The 18,740-nt window shown below is 41.3% G+C and overlaps 1 protein-coding gene across 16 annotated transcripts in view; it reads right to left on the bottom strand.

Annotated features, from left to right (window-relative positions):
• The window catches only part of PRRC2C (proline rich coiled-coil 2C), a 76,406-nt gene that overhangs the window by 34,038 nt on the left and 23,628 nt on the right, over positions 1 to 18,740 (bottom strand). For 12 of the 16 annotated variants that reach the window (XM_075508025.1, XM_075508032.1, XM_075508030.1 and 9 more), the window contains 14 exons: positions 17,855 to 17,961; positions 14,633 to 14,770; positions 12,392 to 12,642; positions 11,932 to 12,011; positions 10,828 to 10,961; positions 10,660 to 10,747; positions 10,229 to 10,370; positions 9,149 to 9,223; positions 7,731 to 8,370; positions 6,731 to 6,900; positions 5,850 to 6,096; positions 4,565 to 4,778; positions 1,406 to 3,769; positions 2 to 210 (listed from right to left, as the gene is read on the bottom strand). In XM_075508025.1, the coding sequence (XP_075364140.1) occupies positions 2 to 210; positions 1,406 to 3,769; positions 4,565 to 4,778; positions 5,850 to 6,096; positions 6,731 to 6,900; positions 7,731 to 8,370; positions 9,149 to 9,223; positions 10,229 to 10,370; positions 10,660 to 10,747; positions 10,828 to 10,961; positions 11,932 to 12,011; positions 12,392 to 12,642; positions 14,633 to 14,770; positions 17,855 to 17,961 (4,859 nt within the window). The remainder of the gene's footprint in view (position 1; positions 211 to 1,405; positions 3,770 to 4,564; positions 4,779 to 5,849; positions 6,097 to 6,730; positions 6,901 to 7,730; positions 8,371 to 9,148; positions 9,224 to 10,228; positions 10,371 to 10,659; positions 10,748 to 10,827; positions 10,962 to 11,931; positions 12,012 to 12,391; positions 12,643 to 14,632; positions 14,771 to 17,854; positions 17,962 to 18,740) is intronic. The other 4 variants (XM_075508031.1, XM_075508040.1, XM_075508041.1 and 1 more) reach the window with 2 other exon arrangements.

Here is an 18,740-nt window from a genome sequence, read left to right as displayed (position 1 = left end):
CTTGCGTAATTATTAAGATCAAATTGAGACAAGGCATCCACTTTTTCCTTAGGCTTCTTTGGACCAGCCTTAGGTTCTTCTCTCTTTTTGCCACTTGCATCCTTGGTGCTCTTTTGTCCTGCAGCAGTAACACCTCCATCCTCCTGATGTAAAGAGTTGCTGTTGGTGGGATCAACACCAGGCACAGCTGCTGTCTGCTCTTCAAATGGCCTATATTAGAAAAAGTTTGAGAAAATGAATGACCAGCCACAGAGAACACTCAGGAAGGAGCTAACAATCTAGTGCATATCATGTTATACAGCTACAAGTGTCTAGTGTGCAACTTCTTAGTAGGCTCCAGAGTTTTACTTTCAGCTTCTCAATGAGCAGAAGCTTAACAGCAGAAGTTGTTTTGGGCACATATCAAATGACCTGCTGCCAAAAGGAATCACAGAAAAAAAAAGCATAATTTTAAGGTCAACTCTGGCTTGGTCTATGCAGTTAGACACACCCAAAGTCAGCAAGTATGCAGTTCAGAACTCCAGTAAAGCCTTCCATGGAAAAGGCAAACCAGAAGCTTACAGTATGCAATGTGAACAAGTAAAAACAAGGTACAATATACTTGCTCCACAGGCTCACTTGCCAAAAGCTGTCTGAAGCCACAAGAATCAGATTTGCAGCATTCTGACTTTACTGTGGAACCTGGAATACCCAACTTTTGCTTCAACATCACCTTTAAGTGACTAGCCAAAGAAATTCTTAATAGTTTTAACTCAGAGGTTAGAGCACTGATCACACCAGGCAAAATCTGAACTTAGAATACAGCAACCTACAAACACAAGAGTCCTAGAGTACAGGGTAGGCATTCAATGAAGAAATGTCTTGTTCTGCCTCCCATTTATTGGACTACTGTGCACTGTGGCTACAAAACAGTGGGCAAATAGTAACATTAGACAATTATCAAGTTTCAATCAATTTTAGCATATAGAGAAACAGAACAGTCTCAATGGCAAGCATTTCTCAACTTGCTCGTCTATGTTAGGTGACTGATCTAAGAATACAAAAAGCCAAATGCAATGCAGCAGTCTACTAAACTGCAAAACTGCTCACATTAACATTTCAGCTTGCATTCAAATCTTGAGAAACATAGCTCGACTCTGAGAAAGAGCACTCCAATTTTTACTTAATTAGGCTTTTTTAACACTCTGCATACATGTAAGAATACTCTGCTCTTAGCTCCATGTTCCCCAAGTGTCTGTATACAAACAGAAAAAATAGAAAGTACACAGCCACAGGTGCATGTGTTTGTCTTACTCTCTTTTCTACCAGTTATTACAAATCTAAAATAACTACTAATGATTTTAACCACAGGAGGACAACAGAAGACTAAGATCACATGTGCTTCCTATCAGCAGCTGGTACTCACCCTCTTTTTCCACTTCTGGGTGGAGGACCACTCCGCCTTTCACTCCTAGGCCCTGAGAAGTTCCTCCCTGGTTTAGCTGGCCCACTGTTGCCACGTCGGTTTTGACGGTCTATTCCAGGCCGCTGACTAGAGAAACTTCTCTTGGCTATTTCCCTTTTTGGAGCTCCAGCGTTTTCTCCTGCCTTTGCAGCCACCTGTGCTGCTACATCTGCTGTTTTCTTCTCATCCCTCTCCCGCCTCTCATTGAAGTCACTGCTTTCTGAGGCTGTCTCCCACTCTTCATTTGCCTGGTCTGAAGAATTCTGGTTGGACAAGTCTGGTGTCTTACTTCCTGACACATCCAGAGCAGTGTTGGATGGCTCATTAACTGCATTACTAACTGTGGCACTTGTTGATGAGCTGGCTACTGCCTCATTTATCTTTGATGCAGCCTCTCTTTCTTTTAGGCGCCTAAAGCGTGGTGGCTTATCTTGCCTTGGAGGTCGAGCAGGCCTTTGTCTTCGTGGCCTCTCTCTATTTGGATCAAACTTTCTCTCAAATTTTGGAGGTCTTTTATCAACTGGTATAGGACCATAATGTTCATTTCTTCTTGGAGGCTCCCCATCTTCTGGTTTAATGATCTCTGTTTGCCTAGGGTTCCACTGATTGTCTCTGTAGGCTGGTCTCCTTATTGTAGATGGACGTGGAGGACGCCCACCAGGATCCCTGCCACCACGTCTATACATTCCCCCTCTGCCTCGTCTAGAAGGCTCTCCTTTAGGAAGAAATCCTGGTTTGGGTTTGTTCTCATCATCTCTTATATAAGTTTTTTCTAGGGATCTGTTGTCTACTCTGATACTGTTTTCAGGTTTAAACGACAGAGGCTTTGGAGGCTTCTTGCCATCAGCTCTCTCTTCTCTTTTTGGGTGCTTGCCTTTGATTAGACTGTCTTTGTCTGAAAGCAGTGTGTCACTTGCGCTTTCGTGAACTTCGCTGTCAGAATCCGTCTCTGAACCATGCTGTCGCCGCCGTTTTGGGATTACTTCAAAGTCAGAACTCTCGCTACGAGTTTCACTCTCTTCTCTTTGCCTAACAGGCCCTGAAGGCACGTGGTCTGATCTAGGCTTAGGATCTCTGTAGTGTGGGTACTCTCTATTATGGCCTCTACTGCCCCGACCACGTCCTCCGTAAGAACCCCTGTAGCTACGACCTCTAGAATAATACTCACCACGACCTCTGCCTCTGTATCCCTGATCTGGGAACCAGTCTCTATCCCTAGCCTCTTTCCAGTATGTCCTAGGTGGTAAACCAGGCTCTCTTTTTACTGGTCTGGTTTCTAAGCGTGGTTTCTCTACAACCTCCTTGCTAACTACCTTCTCAGTCTGCTTTTCTTCCTTCACTGCAGTAGCTGGCTGCTGAACATGTGGCTGCTGCTGTGCTGCCGGTTGAGCAGGCGGCTGCTGCTGTACTGCAGGGGGAAGCTGTGGAGCAGCAGGCTGGGCAGCCGGTAGCTGCTGCTGGACTGGAGGCGTGGGTGGCTGAATGGGAGCTTTAGCTGCAGTCTCGGTTTGACTGCTCTCCTGGCTTGCTAGTGTTGGAGCAGCATCCTGGGTTATCTTCTTAGCCAGAGGAGTGCTGCTGGAGGCGGATGACTCTGGCTCAGCCTGAGGCACTGGCACTTGAGGTGCTTCCTTTTTGTCACTTTTTTCAGACTTGCTAGGTTTTTCACTAACTGTCTTTTCTCCTTCTTTCTCCTTCCTCTGCTCACGCTCTTCTCTCTGTTCACGCTCTTCCTTCATATCTCTAAGCACAGGTTTTTTAATAGGACCCGATCTTCTTACTGGTCTATCACCACCTTCATCTCTCCTGCCATAACCTGGCCTAGGACCCCATCTTGTTTCAGACTTAGGTTTGAAAGTTTTTTCAGGTTTTGGTCCTTCTGATGTTCTATTATTGATCAAAATTTCTTTTTTTGGCTTAATCTCAAGTCTCTCAATTGTCTCCTTCGCCTCAATAGGCCTGTTATTTAATTTAGGGATATTTGTTCCTGTCTCATTCCTCTGGTCTTCTGACTTTAGAGAGTGACTTGAACCATGGGAAATGCTTCTCTTTAGCGAAGAGTGACTTTCCCCTACAGGCACCAATTCTTCTGGAGAGCTATGTGTAACTTTCTCATTCACTCCTTCAAAATTAACTGCCGTGTTAGGTGTGTCAGTTTGGAGAGGTTGTACATCTTCCAAAGGCCTGCTTGGGAACTTTTGTACATCCACCTCTCCTGATTCTCTGAAAAAGTCTGTCTTTGGATGAGAGTCCAACTGGTTGTGTTCTACAGCATATGCAGTGGCAGGGACAGCAACTCGTTCTTGCTCCAAGTGTGCCTCAGACCTAAGCAGCAAGCAAGTAAGAATGTTAGAGTGGGGGAAAAAATTTTGACTCATAAATATTTACTTAAATCAAATATTTTTCTATTTCTATGAAGGATTAATGTCAGCTCAAGGAAATAACAGGTATTAATTTTCATAGTGGCTGCTAGTTGTAGAGGTCAATTTTATTCTATCCTGATTAAGAGTTCAGTGTCAAATGTACAATTAGCTTTAGGAATCTGTTGTTGTTAATGGCTATACATGCAATTTTAAATGGAGCCTCCAAGTTAGCAGGCTAGTATCACAAGTATTACCCAGACAGCAGTACAGCAAAAAATTTTTGGGTACTTTTAAGATGTAGAGGAAGACTTCCTGACCATTCATTGTGCAGCAAAGGTCAAAAGTGACTGTCTTGCTTTATACCACTTGTACTTAACACACCACTTTTGAAACTAATATACATCAGACAGAAGTTCTCTGATACAGGGAGAGCAGATGGAGAACAGGACAACACTACAGAAGTGTTTTACAAAATTCAAAGTATTATGGTAATCACCATTCAACAATTTAGGTTAAGGATCCTAAACAAGGGGTAAATTGTCTTTCTACACCCCACTACAGAGCAGGCATGTCTTTTGTTTTATACAACAGCACCAAGTACACTGCATCCCCCAGCCACAACTCCTTTTAAAGTTTTGTGAGACGAGCAGCTATAACTCAGTTTAAACTGTGCTTTGCAACCTAAGTTACACAGCCAAGCATGTAAGTCTGTATGGCTCAGAGAAGTGACACACAGGAGTACATGACTCAGGCTTACCTCAAATCGTTAGGCTCTTCTAAGACTTTGGGAGGAGAACTAGATTGCTGAGGTTCTGCATGGGGGTACGGGTCTGACCCCCACATCATGCGGGGCTCTGACAAAGGAACAGTGTGCTCTCTTGCTGAGCGAGCTATATGTTCAAATGAATCTGAACTAGTTGCTGATCCCTCTATCTGGTCTCTTCTCATCAGTGGTTTGGGAGGCATGATTCCTGTGACAGATTTAAGTTCAACAATTGAAACCAGTTTAACATTAGCAAAGAAACCTACCTCAAGACAAACAAAGCATATCAGGAGGTACTGAAGAATGCTATTCTCTCCTCCGATCTCCTTTCCTCTGTACCTTCCATTGTTGAAACCAAATGTTTGTTCACTGCCAGTTGATCTCAGAGTGACTAAATCATATTCACCACTAGTACCCTATGTACCAACAAAAGGAAAAGCTGTCTGCTTCCACTATAATGGGATGAACCAGGTCTGTAGACCTGTAAACTTGAGAATGAAGTTTCTGATGTGAGGTCTGAATGGCAAAAGGCAAGACGAGTGTACACACAGGTGTTTTTTTTGTACTCTGGGTCCTTTTTTTTGGTAACATTTTAAAGAAATTCTACAGTTTTCAATGTCTTTGCTTAGCCTGCCATTTCCTCTGTTCATTCCTTGCACTCATTCAGGATACCCATTCCCTAGCTCTTTAGCTGGATTAGTATCCCCTGGTACATTACATGCCAGACTTGTATTATTTATGCACAATAGCTTTCCTAACTGCAAGTCAGATGGGCCATTCCACAAATTAAAAAGGACTTTTTAGTGCCAAGAATCTGAAAACACAAATTTAGTAAGACTCTAGAGGTGCTAATACATAATATAAAAATAACAAAGTTTCATTTTTTTTTTAATAAGCAATGTAGTATCAAGTGCTAATGTGTAATGAAACACAAATGGTAAATACACTATTTTTCTCAGTTCAACCTAGCTCATGCCACCTTTAATATCTACAACAAAGTAAGGCTTATGCTGACATTCTGAATACATCCTTAACTGTCACTAACATGCCTGCAATACATAAGAAAGCTGTGATTTTACTTTATAGTCAAATATATACATTGACACATGACTATAATTTTTCCAGTATTACTAAAATCTATTTTGTCTCAAACAATGAAATAATGTAGTTTTCTTTTTAAAAAACCCACCCACTTGCTGTAACCATTGCGTGGTTAGGGAAAGACTTCTGTTTCAAAACCAAGCAAGTTCAGCAGTCAAAAAATGCTGCCAAATTTTACCTGGATGAATAGGAGGCATATCCATTGCAGGTCTTCCTGACATCATTCGTGGGTCCATGTAAGACTGCATCATAAGCCACCGTGGATCAAAGCCCATTGAAGCTAAATGCTGAGGATGTGGTTGCATGGGCTGGTAAAGGGGTCTATGCTGGGGAGGTGGGACAGGGCCACTAGAAGGCTGTGAGGGAGCAGACTGTGGAAGGACACCTTGCTGTTGTTGCTGCCACTGCTGCTGTTTCATTTGCTCCTGCATAACAGAAAACAATATTACACAACTTTCTGTTAAGATGGAGACTTGAGCAGAATTCAAATAACCTTTGGAAACAACAAGTACAGTTATCTCCAGGACACTAAGCATTCTGAAAATTAATCACAAACATGCATCAGGATGAACTAGGAGAAAAGGGAAAAAAACCAGACTGGACAATTTAGAATAGCTACAGTTTTGCTGGTATTCAGCTGAGACACAGAAAAACCTATACTTTGTGCATGTCATTAACGCACAGTGCTTTTCAGACCATAGGACCCAAGTCCATATTACATTCGTGAGTGTCACAACCTTTGAGGAAAAGCTATAGAAACAATAACCATCAAACCCCATGTTCCATAGGTAACCAGAGGGCAATGCTCTACTTCAGCAACTGATGCAAAACTGGCCAGTTTTAAAAGCCTCTCTTGCCTTCTGCTCACTTACTTGCTACTTTCAGTGACAAGAATTGTTTCATGCAGAGCAATTCCTGCCAATACCATAGACATTATAGAAGCTGGAAATCAACAACTTAAGCTTTTTGAAACTTCTGTGGTCACATTCTTATTCAGAATGAGGCAGAAGACATCATTCTTTTAATGAACTTCCTTCTTTTAAATGAATGGTTAGTTACCTGCTGCCTCTGAAATCTTGGTGGTAATGATTTCTGGAACTGTTTAGAATAGCCCGAGGAAACAGCAGGACGAGGCTGAGATCCTGAATCTGGCTCACTCTCATGAGTCACCTGTGAAATCTCTTTCTCATTCCGACCACTATCTTGTCGGGTAAAGACTGCTTGATCTTCTGAAAAAACAAACCCAAAAAAACCCCAAACCCACATGTGGGAGACAAGAGTGAATCTTAAAATTATGACAATTTCACCAGAATGTCAGATAAAGGACGTTCTAAAATGAAAACAGTCTGCCTTCTCTAACCTCACAGTCTTAGTTCCCAAAACCAATAAAGGCAAAAAAAAGTTAAGAACAACCCCTCAAAACAGAACAATTGTTGTTAATACATCTCTCAGTGTCCCTTTTAAACTCAAATACACTAGGTAATCAACCACTGGCATTCAGGTTGTAACTATTATGTGATTTAAGAAGTGCTGTATCAATGCCACCATATTACATTTGAATCAGCTTTTTTATGAAACAAGGTTTGGTTTTACAATCACTTTTATCCATTTAAAGGATAACACAACCTTATTAAGCATAGTCTAACAGTTCTCTTGTGGCATTCAAGTTCCACTACAAAAAAATGCACCAAGTTTAAATATGCACTCTTTGTGTCTACTTCTCTAGGCTTGCTGAAAGAACAGAATAACTGAAATAATTTACATTGCTTTTTAGGAACATGAATTGCTGACCCTCCTTTAGCAAGAAAAGAAAGCCTGCTTTTCTTTCTGTATTCTTCAAAGTCCAGCCTAAATCACAGAGCCCAATTTTTCCTTTAACGTTTGATGAGCTGGGCAAATGGGTCTAGCTCAAAGGACAGTTAGCAGCTGTAATGTGCCAGGAAAATAAATGGTCTAGATGCGCTACGTTAATTAGGTATGCAAATTAGACTCCTAGAGTACAACTATGCTCTGTGGCTCAGCTTTAAAACAGACAACTCCTACTTGTGTGCAAGCATACCTTTTTCTTCCTTGTTATTCCTGGTTTCACTTTCTTGTTTTTCTACTACAGGTGTTGCCACAGGTTCTACAGGCTCAGGAACCTCATGTGCTGGTTTCTCCTCTTCTTTCTCTTTCTCATTCTCCTTCTCTTCTTTCTCCATCTCCTTTTCTTTCTCTTTCTCCCTTTCTTGCTCTTGTACCTTCTCCAGTTTTTCTTTTTCTTCTTTTTCCTTTTCCTTCTCCCTTTCCCTCTCTTTTTCCTTTTCCTTCTCCCTCTCTTTTTCTCTTTCTCGCTCCCTCTCCCTCTCCCTCTCCTTTTCCCTCTCCCGCTCCCTTTCTCTTTCCCTTTCCCTTTCCCTCTCCCGCTCCCTCTCCCTTTCCCTCTCCCTCTCTTTCAGAGGGTCCTCCCGGGAGGGTTTTGTCACACAGCCAAATTTCTCATTTAACCGTTTTAGCTTTTCGGCACAAGCTGCTTTTCGCTGTTCTTCCATTCTTCTTTCTTCCTCTTCTCGCCGCTTACGGGCTCGCTCAACTGCAGCAGATATCTCTGACTGCTGTCGTCTTCTCTGTTTCCAAATTTCATCTTCATCTGGTACTGGTTTAGGGGGAAAGGGTCCCTGCCTTCCAGGTCCTACCTGGCGATCAGGGGGAGGAGGGTGCTGCAATATTAAAATCAGTTAAGTCAGGTTGAGAATGTATTATATAAACAGCCAGCTGAAATATTATATTTAACTATTTGTCAACACATGTATTTGCATGGCACCTTTAAAAAGCAAGATTTGGAAGAAAAAGCAAGCCCCCACCTTCCTGCTCCAGTTCAGACTCATGCAACCTGAGCTCAAAAAGGAGAGGTAAAGGGGTTGGGTTCAGTTTGGTTCATGTCACTCCTCCTCCCCATCACTAAGGCAAAGTGACAGCAAAGATGACAAACATCTTTTAGATTTGGTTACCGGCTGCTCTAAATCAGAGACACAGGGCAGATCTCAGACAAAAGTCCCCCAAGGAGCCAAAGAAATTCAAGGTAGCTCAGGATAACAGAGATTTTAATAAGGACTGTTGAAAACTGGTAAGAAGCTAATATGTACACATTTCATTTAGGACTTCATCTCCCTGCCTGCCTCGGCAACCAGCCCTCCAGCACCGTTCCCATGCCCCTGTCCTCTCTAGTTCCCAAATGGGGCTGGATAACTGAAAACTCTTGAAGTTCTCATGCATTTCATATGGCATTTACAAGACTGGGCTGCTTTACACAATTAGCAGCACAGCTGTGTTGGGGTCCCATTCTTACTGGCCCCACGCATTACAATCATTTCACTTGTTAAAGAAAAGGTTTATCCCTATGTGAAGCATATTTTCACTTTTCTTGGTCTAAATCCCTCCACCACAGCATTAAAGAATTTAACTCAAGGAAATAAGGACAATTCTAATCTTTCTTACCGGTGGTAGAATAGATTTTGGATGAAGAGCAGGACCACCTCTTTCATGTACAGAAGGCTGTGCTGGACCCCGATCCTATTGGATCAAACACAGTACCAGGGTTAAGCAAGCTCATAACAGTCAAGCCGACAAATTTTAGATTTACTGTTTTCTACTGCATTAAAATACTACACCTAGTGAACTATCTGCATATGATACAAATTTGCATGCAAAACAAGGGCAAGAACATTTCTACTTTATATACTGAGAGCTGAACAATTACTTTAAAAATTCACAGATCCCAATTTCAGAGTTTATGTTACTGCACTGTTTTTCCTCAGATTCAATGTAGCATCAAACCCTGAAACACAACATGATCTCTATACAGAGAAAGTGCAAGTAAAACCAATTCAAGATCTCTCATCTTCATTATTACTGGTGTCAAGAGAAAACATTTCTGGGAAATTTTCAGATAAAGTTAACAGTAGCTTTTCCTGGTAAAAAACCAAAAACATAAGCTGAGGTAGTTGCCAATCTTCCTCTACTAGAGGATAAACCAAAAACCAAAACGGCTGAGCTGATGAATTCTACATGGTCTGTATAAAATCTATCTGCCTGAGATGTCAGAAGTGAGCTGACATGCTACTGCTAAGTTGCACTGAAGAAAGTGGGTCACAATACCAAAAAACCCACCCACACCCAGGAAAAATGTGTGGGCCAACTGGACACATTTACTCTCTGCCACTATAAAACATGATGGACACCAGAACGGCTTCATTCACTGTTACAGCGACGGACAGACAACAGTATCGAGTTAAAGCTTGTCAGTTGAGTCACAGTAACTGACACAAGAGTTCTCACCCCCTCACAACTGTGGATTAGAACACACTAGATAAAGACATGCTATTTTTATTTTGTGACCAGAAGCAGCTAAGTTGACTAAGCAGCACCCGATCAGTCACCACAGCTCAGATAAGCAGTAGCTAATGCTTTCACTCATGTTCATAACCTTAATTGACCTGACAGTTTGGAAAGACACCTGAATCTGACCTCTCCTGACAAGGCTGTTGCCAGAAGAGCTGAAGAAAAGAACACACAAACCTGATCAAGCTGAGAGCTTTTGCCGTAAGACCCTTTGGTTGCTGCTGCGGAAACCTGGGTGACAGACTTAGCACTTGTCTGTTCTTCTGCTTCCTTCTGGCCATCAGGACTCTGGGAATCTTTTGATGGTGTTTGTTCATCACTATGTGCAAAGAAATAAGAAAAATGGAAGGTGTACTCCACACAGGTATTTGGTGATTTATCTTCTATCCTCAATGTTTCTTATCAAGAGTGAAATTTCCTCACAGCAAGGATCATTTCTGTTACATGCCCATGTGACTGGAGTCTGCAGGCAGTTATGCAATTTAATATGGTATCAAATGACTGAACTAAGTGTTATTGGAGTGAGTACTTGCAGTTATTTCATTCAACCTTCCCAAAAACTAAGCTAGTTAAGAGGCATTCACACTCAATTGGCAACACCAACTCACCCACTTTCCTTCTCTTTTTGACTACTTCCTTGCTCATCATCATCACTGAAGTTCAACTGCTCAGTGTAATCCACTTCACTCTGAGCACCTGATACATAAGCAAATATTCAATTGTTTCAGAAAGATTCACTGTACAAGTAACAGAAACTATTAATCTGATGTTCTTACCTGCCCAGCCTTCATCAGCCTCAGCATCTAGATTATCAAATTTATCAAGCTCTTTAAGTTCACTAGCACTGAGAATGGATGGGCGCTCAATAGGTTCCGAACACCATGAAGGCGGTCCTCTTCCCCTTGGCCCTCTAAAAAAAGAGAAAGAGGCCACTGTCACTATTTATCCAGCAAAACGACTACATAAAAGGTCAACTTGTATGACAATTATTTGAAGTACTGTTCTCTCAAATATAGTGTAAATGTGAACTATCATCCACAAGCGTGACTATTGTAGTTCAAATAATTACTGATACACCACCAGATGGTTCTTTATGGAAGAGAAAGATTAGATGCTATAGCCTTGCTTGCACACTTCACAAACAAGCCAAACATCAGTTGACAGTAGAAAACCACATGCCTTGTAGCTTTCAAACAACACACTGAACAGATCTGGCATCCTTCTTATTACCCATTTATCCACCTCGGAGGTATTTCTTTACACTTTTCATGCTTTCCTACTGTCAAAGGTTCTGCACCTTCTCCCTACTCCTATACTCAAGTCCTCCCAGAGATCCTTCTCAGCCTGTCTCTCCTCTTCCTGATCCCCACCACAGATCACCTGCCAAAGTTTGTACCCTACTGCCTACAGCATCCCCTATTTCCTCATGCATGTGCACAGTCATCCTCAACTATGGAGAAATGCACAGAGAGGAGGAAAACAAATTCTGTTATGTATTACAGTTTTACTTTAATTGGAGAGAAGTAGAGTTGAGAAGCAGGAATTAACTACTTTCATTATAACAATGGAAGAGTCCTTTTACAGGCAAAATACTGGTTGAAGTTTCAGAAGTGTCCCCACGTGACTCCTGCTCTTCCCAATCAAAACCCCAGTAACATGCAGAATTCCCTCAGGTTTTGCAGTTGAGTTGTCAAACACAAAACACTCCATGGCACTGCTCCACACAAGCCAAACCTGTGAGACTAACCAGTGGCAGTTCTTATGCAGTGTATAATCAAGATACTCAGTGCAAATTTTTTCTTCTCCCCCCCCCCCCCCCCCATTGAGTCACAAACAAGAGTTCATACCCACTTAACAATAACACTTGTAAGGTTTCTTACCTGCTAGGCTCAGAATTGGGAAACCTTGTTGGACCTTGCATGGAAGGAGGATATGCCATTCTAGGATACTGATTAAACATCTAAGAAAGGTTTAAAAACAGGAGCCATTCGTTAAAAAGTATCATTGCATTAAGCATACTGAGATCATCACAAGAATCACCACAGAAGTTAAGCAAGACTCTTCACTCAAGACACTTTGCTTAATATCACAAGTGTGTGACATCAAGTCACCAAGGTGGACTGATTACTAGTGATAATCAGCTCCTGACAAGTTCAAACTCAGTGTAGCAGGAGCAGCAACAGGTAGCCACATCCTTTAAGGAGCTGGTTGCAATCCCACCCTGCTAGCAGAACTGCTAAGCATTCTCTGGAGGAAGGAGAAAGGGGCATAAGGAAATCACACTAGCCAATAATCAATCCCTGCTGCTTAAAAACTTTTCACGTAACCATCATCACTTACGTAAGGTGGCATCATTGCTCTGTACTGAGATGAGATAGGTGGTTGCTGCTGGCCATTCAGCTTGGGCTGAGGGATCTGTGGTAACCGCACATCCCTCTTCTCTGCTGCCTTCTGGCCATCATTTTGTTCTGCTGGTGTAGCATTACCATCTTCTTGTCCAAGAGCCTTAGCCTCTTGATCAGTTGGAGAACTGGGCGAGTTGCTCTTATTACCACCTTCTCTCCAACTAGTAGCATCTGCATGGACAGAATCAGTACAAGAAAACACAAGAACAGACTTTATATTACAGATTTACAGACAGGCATGATGAAAACCACATTCTTCCTACCCAGTTTTTAGTGACACAGCGATCTGTGCAAACACATGTTCATATTTGGTACTGAAACAAGCAATGGCCACTTGAGAAAACAGAAGCTGTTTTCTCATCCTCTTCAGCCCTAAATCCAGCTGTGTTCCTGAAGGGTTAAGAGTTAAATTTATAGACTGCTCTAGTTGTCCTACTCTACCTTCCAAAACACAATGCAATTTAGGAAGGATACCGGTAATAGCACAGGAGAGAAAACAGATTTAGCTGTGGTAAGTGAGCCACTGTTGACTCAGCGTGAAGATGCTGTCAAGGGAAAGATCAAACTTCTTAAGCAGCAAAGGCCTACCACGAAACTCTCAAGCAGCTCAAAATGACATATACCTGTGCATTATCTTTCAAAGTGAAGACAGGTATCCAGAGTCTGGCTTGTGTCTATCTGATATGGATGGAATAGAAGTGATGAGGGCTGCATTTCTGGGTGCAAATATCTAGCAAAAAGTCCAGGAAAAGTAAGGGATTTTAATGATCTATCACTTGTGCTAGGCAGTCCATTCATTTAGGATTTTCTGCCTACAGAGCATGGGTTAGGACAAAAAAAAAACCAACACCAAACAAACTTAGCAGCAGTGCTCAGATCCATGGGACCAACAAAAATTCAGACACACACCGTAAATAATGTTCCTCTAGGGGAGCAAACTCTTTAAGCACTGTTAAACTATGCCCCTAAGTATCCATTACAGTTCTTCCACTTATCTTTGCTGGGGAGCACAGCTGCTAAAGGGGCAGTACTCACCAAGCTCGTTTAGCTTTCTGCTGTCAGACCTGAAAGAAGGGCTTAATATAGCATGTACAGTGCTGACAAACTATAAATGCCTGAAGGAGGCTGGAACAGACATGTGTAGCTATTTTCCTAATTTGGTGTTGGACATATCTCTAATTTCTTGACAACTTATTCTCTACATCAAAATCAAGTGAGGACCTGAACAAGCACATGGCCTCAGTCTGCAGGACCTGACTGAAACAAATCAAGGAAAATTGATGCCTGTAACACAGAAAGGAGCTAAGGATTCCCTAAGAGCCCAAGCCCTCTAAAAGCAGTGCACATTTTGTCTATTACTGGCACAAGACAGTGCCTCCTTCAGTGCAGGAAAGGATCCCTAGTCCTTCAAAAGGAAAGGATCCCTAGTCCTTCAAAAGGAAAGGATCCCTAGTCCTTCAAACCTCATCAAAAGAATTTTTTGAGGAAGAAAGGAATCTTGTTTCTCACTGCAACAGGCACAATCCCAAATGTCTCCCCATTAAAAGGATCTGGGGAAGCAATACACATTTTTTCACTGAGACATGTAAAAACAGCACTGTTATGGTTGTTTTCACTAGATCTAATCCCCCACAGCTGAAACAGATCCAGCTAGTCAGAGCACCTCAGCCATGAGCTAAAGATGCCTCAGCCTTTCAAATCACAGTCCCCTCTTTTGGTATCCTGCAGATTACACTTCCTGCTCAGGATTTTTCAGGCTACTCTCTTATGACTACTAACCATTTGGGGACAACCCTAATGATGATTTATATAGTTAGTTAATATTAGGAGATTTCTTTAAATACATATTTTAGCTGTTGTGACATCAGCAGCTGGAAGTAAGAAAATTCCAGTATTGTGCAACTAACAAATGTTCCTCAGACCACAAGTGGAGTACTGACTACGTTGGGAAAATGGAAAGCGAACTGCAGGATAGGATTAAATATCCTATTTTCCACACAGCAGGAACACAGTAAAGCAGAAGAAAGTCCCAAAAATCTGTTTCTTCAGTGTAGGTGTGTGTTGATTAAAACAATCAGTTCATCAACTCATTTTGTACGAGGCGCAATTAATCTTGTAATAAATGAGTTCCTCACAAACCCATGCAATTTCACAAAAATTTGTAGTATATACTTACTTTGTGGTCGCAAGTTGGGTCCTGATCCATGGAGTTCTTCTGGTGCATCTTTCTCTTTGCCTGACTTTTCTTGATCCCCAGCTGCCGGCAGACTGGGAAACTCTTGCTGGAAATAACTATTTACTTGAATAGCTGGACCTACACAGTAAGATAGTCACAAAGTCACAACTTTCTGTAGTCAAAACACTTCAGAAAGTGATAAAAGCCCGATCATCCTTAAAAAGTGAACGTTAAAGCCACATCGATTTACTGGTAACGTAATTCACATAAGTGAAGAGCAATCCTTGTAAAGCGTTCACATTTGCTACCAAAGTTGTTGAATTTACTAGGCCAACTGTCACACCTGTTGGGGCTGAGTAAAAAATCCAGAAGCACCAGAGAGCAATAATGGACAATGGAACAAGACTTAACACAGGGAGCACCTGAAGTTCCTCAGCTCTTAACATTCCCCCCACCGCCCTGCTCCTTCCAGACAAAGATTTCCTTCTTTTTATTCCACAGTCAACCCAAGAATGGGCAGCTATATTATTGCGAAAGCCCTTAAGATTTATTACTGTTCTAATAACAATTTTCCAGGACTTTAAAAGGCCACAGCTTTTACATTATGAGAAAAGTATCAGAACTGTAGCATTCTTTGATTTCTAAAACCCTTGATATCATAACTGGATTGGAATTTAAGACTTCTGTTGCACATGGTAGGGAAGCCAAATATATAGACTGTCTTCCACTTTAGCAGGTTTCATTAGTACCTACTTTGAATCAGCTCCCCCCCAATGGATATTGACCTATTAGGTCAATAGCATTCTAGTACCAAATCACTTGATAATCTTACTGAGGGAAGATTTCTATTCCAACAGCCTGAATAATGCCCTGTTCAAATACTATCTTTACTACTGGCTACTATAAGAGACATCGTATCAGGCTACACTAACTATAGAGCAAACTCACAAAAAAGGATCTGAACATATGCTGTCCAAAACCCCCCAATCCCCACAATATTGGTTTTTTTAGCTAACAGCTAGAAAAGCTTCTGTTCTCTCCCATCTGTGAAACAATCCTTCATAACAATAAAATGCAGGGATCCTGATTTTTTTTTTTTTTTTTTAAGATTAAGAGTCAAGCACAGGATAAACTCCTTACTCTCTGTACGTTCTTTGTAAAGGCATGACAGCAAATACGACTATTTATCCCCGTGCCTACAAATTGCCTTGAAATCTTTCAATCTTCATCCCAACTTTATCTACTACAGATCGTGTTAACTTTTTTTGTTAATGGACATTGGACTCTTGACCTTCCCAAGCAGCTACATCTGACGACTTGCTTAAGGGGACTGAAAATCGCAGTCACACTAACAAGACAGCCTGCCAGACAAAGGAGCCTCTTCAGAGGCTCTACAACATTCATGCTCTTCTGTGGCATGCAACATTCATGAGTTTTATGAATCTCGAAAAATGTTTTCTGCTCAAGTCTACACAGTGACAGCAACAATGTTTTAATTGCAAAGTAATAGCATCCTCAGTGACCAGCTTGACAGTGCTTTAAGCTACCCACCTGAAATAGCCAGGCTGTCAGCCAACAGTTCAGAAAAAAGTTAAAGAATTCAAAGATGTTATGGTAGCAATTAACCCTAACTCCTGGCCAATGCATGAGATGAAAAATACATGCTGCCATTACATTTTAGAAGTCTTTCCTTTTTACATGGCCACTAACAGCATCAGAGAAGGATTTAGTCTTGCCTCACTCAACTGAAGTCTTACAAGAGCATGAGGCAGCCAGCTGAATGGCTGCTGGAATGCATACAAGGCATCTGGAAAAACTACAAGTTCCACCAGCCAACTGCAGATCAGGAAAGCATGAGCACAACAGGTGTATCCCGCATTTCAAACTGAAGAGGATAGCAAGCAGCTGATGCCAATTCACATTCTGTATTTCTTCTTGAAACAGCAAACCCACTACTGCATTAATTGAATGAAATGAGGGCACCATCTGGGCTTGGCACACAAGCTGCCATGGTAACTACAAAATAATTAGCTAAATACATTTTGAAGCCACTGAGCCAAATCACTATTTCCTGTGTCATAGAGATGATCTTATCAGCTTATATAGAAAGGCTGGTATGCAGATCACTTTGCATCAGTGTTAATTCCTTTTTTTATTCTACAGAACTCCTGCAAAAGCTTAAAGGAGGAGAGTTCCTATATTTGACAACGAAGGAAACACTGAACATTAGAGAAGAGAGCAAGAAGTGGAGAATCTAGAATTGTCACTTCTAATACTTACTGCAAAAAAAGGCAAAATCATTAGATATGCGATGTTAACAAACTACATATAATGGCTTAGAAGTTACCTCAATGCAATTTAGATTTTACTATTCTAAGATCTCTATCCAGAAGAGAGCTCACTTCTTCAACTTGGTAGCCAAAACTCTATTTTACAGCCACAGAAAGCTTGCAAGTCTCAAATTTACGGAATAGAATACGTCATAGGTTATTTTTCATAATGGAGACACAGGAATTCTAAGTAACCTCTCACTCTACAAGCAATTCAAAAAATCTGCTGAAGATTTAACTCTGGTCTTACATCTGTAATGAAAACACTCAAGCTAAGATTCACGCTGATGGAAATAGTTCTCCATCCTTTCATACAATTATGTTAAAAAAAAAACAACACTCCCAAAACACACCTTTAATGCTTTTCCCAGGAAAAAACCCTACTTGAACACTATCACTTTGAAACCAAAATAATCAAGGAATCTATAAAATAAAGGGAAAAGTATTGCTGTAGCAGACATTTAAATAGAAGCAAGACTACACGCATTTTGCACAAAATGATCCAAAATTATGATCAGAATGACTACTGTTTATGGTTCTCCTTCCCACAACAAAAACTGTATGCATTGTAACTACTGACTGAGATTTTCCCTCCTCACCACAGCCATGTTCAAGATCTTACGCTGTCACCACCATGTCCCTGTCAATTCAAAAGAGGCAACTATGCCAGCCCTTTAAAAGGCAGTCAGACCTGCTGCTTAATCAGGCTGGAGCTCACTTGAGTGACAGGGGACCAGCTCACCTTCCAGCCAAGAAAGTTGTTTCCACAGCATTTGTAGTCCCAACTGGCCCGGTCAAGACTCAAACAGTTGCTGAGTCTGGGGGTCTCTCACAGCAGCATTCATAGCCTCCTAGGCCAGTCAGGAACCCCTCCAGCTTGAACATCACTTACCATCTTGTCCACCTGGTTTGGTGTTGGCCCATGATTTGGCAACAGGAGCTGCTTCTGGAGGAGCAGGAACAGCAGGTTTTGGCTGTGTCTGCGGCACGTCTGGCTGTCTGGAATTAGAGGAAAAGCACTTGTGAATACAAGAGGGCGAGAACAGAATAAGATAGTCAGAATTAGTACCACAAACAAGTGAAGGAAATGAGGTAGCTATGCAGCTGAAGAACCAATAACCACTTTTCCGTAGAAAAAACACTTTCTTAGATAAAAGGAGTTGTTATAGTAACAGTTAAAAATTGGAATAAATTAGCTAATTCTTTCAAGAGTAGATTTCCCAAAGTGGAGAGGAATGAATGAAAATGGCTGGGCAGAAAATGCAGTCAGTCATGAATAGAATTATAACTTTTCAAGTAGTGTATTGGACAATCAAAAACCAATCAATGTACAGCCATGGAAGGGAATAATTTGGAATAATGTTCTCTTGCCTCAGGAGTTGAGAGAGGAAAGCACTTATAGACCACCATGAACTGAGAGAAAGAAGGCAAATACACGTCAGAAATTATGAAGTAAAAGGAACTGATAAGGAAAGATAAAGACATAATGAAAAAAAAAAAATCGATAGGTACCATGAATTGGAGCCCAGAGGTTTAAGTCTATTAAGAACAAAGTCTCAATTTCACCATCTTAACAATGAAGAGGCAGACATTTACCATAAGCACTCCTTTTATTCAATACAAAACCCAGGCATATTCTTGAAGATCTTTCTAGTCTACATATTCAGTGATGTTTAACTTCTTTCAAGAATAGCTATTTCTGAAATCTGCATATTCAGATAACTTAAGACTCCAAAGGATTAGTGTCTACAAATCAAGACCTCTAGCTCAGTAGTACT

The sequence above is a fragment of the Mycteria americana genome, chromosome 7, assembly GCF_035582795.1.
Source record: "Mycteria americana isolate JAX WOST 10 ecotype Jacksonville Zoo and Gardens chromosome 7, USCA_MyAme_1.0, whole genome shotgun sequence".
Classification (NCBI taxonomy): domain Eukaryota; kingdom Metazoa; phylum Chordata; class Aves; order Ciconiiformes; family Ciconiidae; genus Mycteria; species Mycteria americana.
The sequence above is the reverse complement of the archived record's forward strand: the minus strand, read 5'-3'. Positions and strand labels throughout refer to the sequence as shown.